This window comes from Haplochromis burtoni, unplaced genomic scaffold (assembly GCF_018398535.1).
Source record: "Haplochromis burtoni strain Fernald_Lab_line unplaced genomic scaffold, NCSU_Asbu1 Contig_1206, whole genome shotgun sequence".
Taxonomy (NCBI): domain Eukaryota; kingdom Metazoa; phylum Chordata; class Actinopteri; order Cichliformes; family Cichlidae; genus Haplochromis; species Haplochromis burtoni.
Window position 1 is genome coordinate 49,468 of NW_024583567.1, and position 3,733 is coordinate 53,200.

The 3,733-nt window shown below is 35.5% G+C and overlaps 1 protein-coding gene across 1 annotated transcript in view; it reads left to right on the forward strand.

The window, feature by feature from the left end:
* The first annotated feature begins 571 nt into the window (after positions 1–571).
* Positions 572–3,733, forward strand: part of LOC106632679 (low affinity immunoglobulin gamma Fc region receptor II-like) — a 14,171-nt gene continuing 11,009 nt past the window's right edge. Inside the window, exons 1-2 of the mRNA XM_042216710.1 lie at positions 572–644; positions 1,490–1,525. Of these exons, the coding sequence (XP_042072644.1) occupies positions 614–644; positions 1,490–1,525 (67 nt within the window). The 5' untranslated portion in view covers positions 572–613. The remainder of the gene's footprint in view (positions 645–1,489; positions 1,526–3,733) is intronic.

A 3,733-nucleotide genomic window follows, 5' to 3' on the forward strand; every position in this document is an offset into this window, starting at 1 on the left:
ATGTGTGTGTGAATGGGTGGATGACTGGATATGTAAAGCGCTTTGGGGTCCTTAGGGACTAGAAAAGCGCTATATAAATACAGGCCATTTACCATAAGACGCAGACCTTCAAAATAAAACAGGAAACACATACACCCAATGACACAACGCAAAAACTTCACACAGACTGGAGAACACATAGGAACATGAAAACAAAACCCAGAATAATAATAACTACTAAAACATAAACACGGAGTCACACACTCCGGATCATGACAGAAACAACATAACCTGTGTTTTAGAATAACAATCAGTTATTTTGTTTTTAAATGTTTTTTTTTTTTTCAAAGTCCAAAAATCAACCTTTTAAGTTAGTTTGACTGTCAGTGAACATCAGGTAATAAATATCTACTGGTGTTACCAAATTTTGACTTTGTTTATTTAGTCCACCTTCTAAGTATCTTTTTTACTTTTTCCTTCTCTGCTTTGTGTTATGCTTCAGTCTCTCCTTACCATTTCCTGTGCACAAGCACAAAGAAAAACCAATCTGTCTTTGAGGAATGGAAAGAGGAGGGTTTTGCCACCTAGTATAACTGAACTGATCAAAGACTTTGTTATTTTCACTAGTGACACAATGGAGGGACGATTTCTACTGCAGATACTCTGTAAGTCCAACCTTTGCTTTTATGTCTGGGCTACAATTTGACAATAATCTTGTGGATTACATCAGTTTTTATGCAACTACATTAGAGAATGAAGCTGAAATCAGTAATAGTTCATAGATGTCAACTGACAATATGACAATTAGCCATACAAAATAGAAGATTAAAGAAAAAATAAATAAATAAATCAGACAGTCAATTTTGTAATATTTTTTGACACAGGCCTATATAACTTCTTTAGGAATCAAAGACTCACTTTTAGTGTTTGGTGTTTATTTAAACACAGTGATTGTGGCTCAAACAACTTTTGAGATGCGATGAATCATAAGAAGTTCTGAAAAGAGAAAACATTAAGGCTTATTTTTACAGTTCATAAAACATTTCAAATGTCTTTAAAGCTTCCCAGAAACAGCAACCATAATATAGCACACAAACAACTTTATCTGTGCTTAAAATGTTATACTATTTGAAGTACAGTAATTATGTCACAAAAAAGAGAGAAAGAAAAACATTACTGAGTACTCATTACACATTTCATCATAAAAATAAACATGTTCAGAGAGTGTCTTCTTACTGTTGTGTGGCCCTATAACACTTGAGAAAGTATTTAAAAGAAAAAGTTGGACATAAAGTATATTAGTCTTAAAAAGGGGCTTTCTGCCTGCTGTTTTCCATTACATACATCTGGTATGTTGTTAACATACATTAGAGCTTGGTTTCCTGTTTCCTGTGCTCAGACTGAATCAGCTAAAGTCGAACCACGTCAACACCATTTTATGTTTCCCCCACTCATGTTTATCTGCTTTTCACTGCTGTGAAACCTCAAACCATCCTGTCTTTATTTGCAGTGCTGATCTCACTGCGGAGCTACACAACAAAGCAAGGTCAGTCAATGTCTATCACTGTTTAAAATGTTAATTTTCATTTTTTACCTTTGGACTCTGCTTGTATAGCTGTGCTTTAATCATCATTAAAAAAAATAAAATAAATCCTTGTTTATCTTATTCTGACCCTTAATGCAGTGCTTTAGCTCCCCTTCTTTCTAAAACAAACAATTGTGGCTATTCACACTTTTAAGCTGTTTTTTGTGACAGGCTACCCATCACAAACAGTAAGCATGTGGGTTGGACTTATGATTATGGTAGGCGCATACTCACTTTATGACATCGTATATATATTTCTGCAGCATGTGGTAGGAATGACATATGGGATCACATCAAGGATAGGCTCTGAGCCCCTTGTTAAAAATGGGGATGGACAGATTGACACATGAAGTGAGGGAGAAGTCTCTGCAGACTGGTGTTTGCAGAAAACCAGGCGTGGCAAAAGTACAGACATTCTGTACTTAAGTAGAAGTAGAGATACTAGTGTTAAAAATACTCCAGTAAAAGTCGAAATAGTGATTCAGCTTCTACAAAAGTAAGCCAAAGAAAGTAAAAGTTAAAAAGTAAAGGCTCTGAAATGTACTCAAAGTAAAAAAGTAAGAAGTAGCTTTTTGGAGGATGTTTCTGTTTTTTTTGTGCAAAGGTAAGTGAACCTTGTGCTGTATTAAAATAATAAAATAATATCAGTAGATGGAAATACAAACTTTAGTCAATTTTTTAAAAATTCTAATTATACTCACCATAATCTAAAGAAAAAGAAGAAAAATAAAATAATATATTTATTGTCTGTTGCCTACGTTGTATAGGGTGACTTTGCCTCTAAAGAGGAAAATGTGTAAGGTCAGGAGTTAAAGTGGATTCAGCATGTGGGGGAACCCTAAAAATGGTTGTAATGGCTCAGTGTGGGGAAAAAAGAATTATAACTCACAATAATTCCTTTTGAGAGCTTCAATAGATTTTCTTAGTGTACAGGCTGTGATCATCTGACCTGCTGCTCTTTGTGGATGTATGTAACCAGATGGGTTTCAGAAGTTGCCCTGCCTGATTTCCACTGACAGTACACTGTTTATGCCGTGTTTTTTCTAGATGATATGAAGTTAGTAGGAAGGTGGAGTTCACTGAATGAATCTCAGCATCATCCGCTAAAATTCACATGAATCTCTGTATCACTCCCTCCAGTTAATACAGGACACCACGGTTCTTCATTCACAGATGGATTTATTCTTCCGTCAAACTTCTCCTCAGAAACACCATAAAATCCACCGTCAAACTGTTATTACATAAAAGTACAGAATGACCAAACATAAATATTACAAATAAACATTTAAACCCAAGTTAACAAATACGCGATAAACAAACACAGTTAACATACCTCGCTGGCTGCACGTAACCGTGAGGGAATGAGTCCGCTTCAGGAACAAAAACTTAACGAAAATAATTCCCAATTTCTTCTTCTTCGCAGCTTTCTTTTACTTTACACTGCTTATTTATTCCTTCTTCTGACTTAGTTAACTTATTAACTTAGCTTCTTTGGACATGCTTTTGACTTCCCTTTACGTCACTTAAAAGGCCTGTGCGCAACACAGAATGAACCTTAGTTCCTACCCCAAAAGGAACAACAATAAATAAAGGAAATAAATAACATAGATGAACGCAATAAATTAAACAAACTGACATAATTTACATTTATGGCAGTTAAACTCTGCTACACTTGATGTAACCCATGAAACCACAGCCACTGTGCACCAGTCACACACTGTAGTGGAGATTCTTTACTTTAAACGATCACAGTACAGCAAACTAACCTGCAGAGGATTCTCATGCAGTCTTTAAATAACACGGTTAGTCTGCCCCAGATTGTTTTGCAGCATCTTTCACAATATGAAAAAAAAATAATGTCACATGTACAGACTGAATATCTGATGTGTTTGCTTATGTTTGTTGAGCTGATAGAAATGGTGCATTTAAAACTACCTGTCCCAACATCTTATTCCCTTTATGGTCTCTTGTCTTCTGTAGAGGTAGCTAGATGCTGAAGCACTGAAACTTATAGACACCTGCAGTCGTTCAAGTGTTGTGAAAACACAAACAAACAAAACAATGGCCCACTTAACAGCTGACTTTGGCACATGTCATCTCTTTTTAACCCTTTAAGACCTACCATAGAACCAAGTCCGCCAGAGCTTATATTATATTTTTACATGCTGT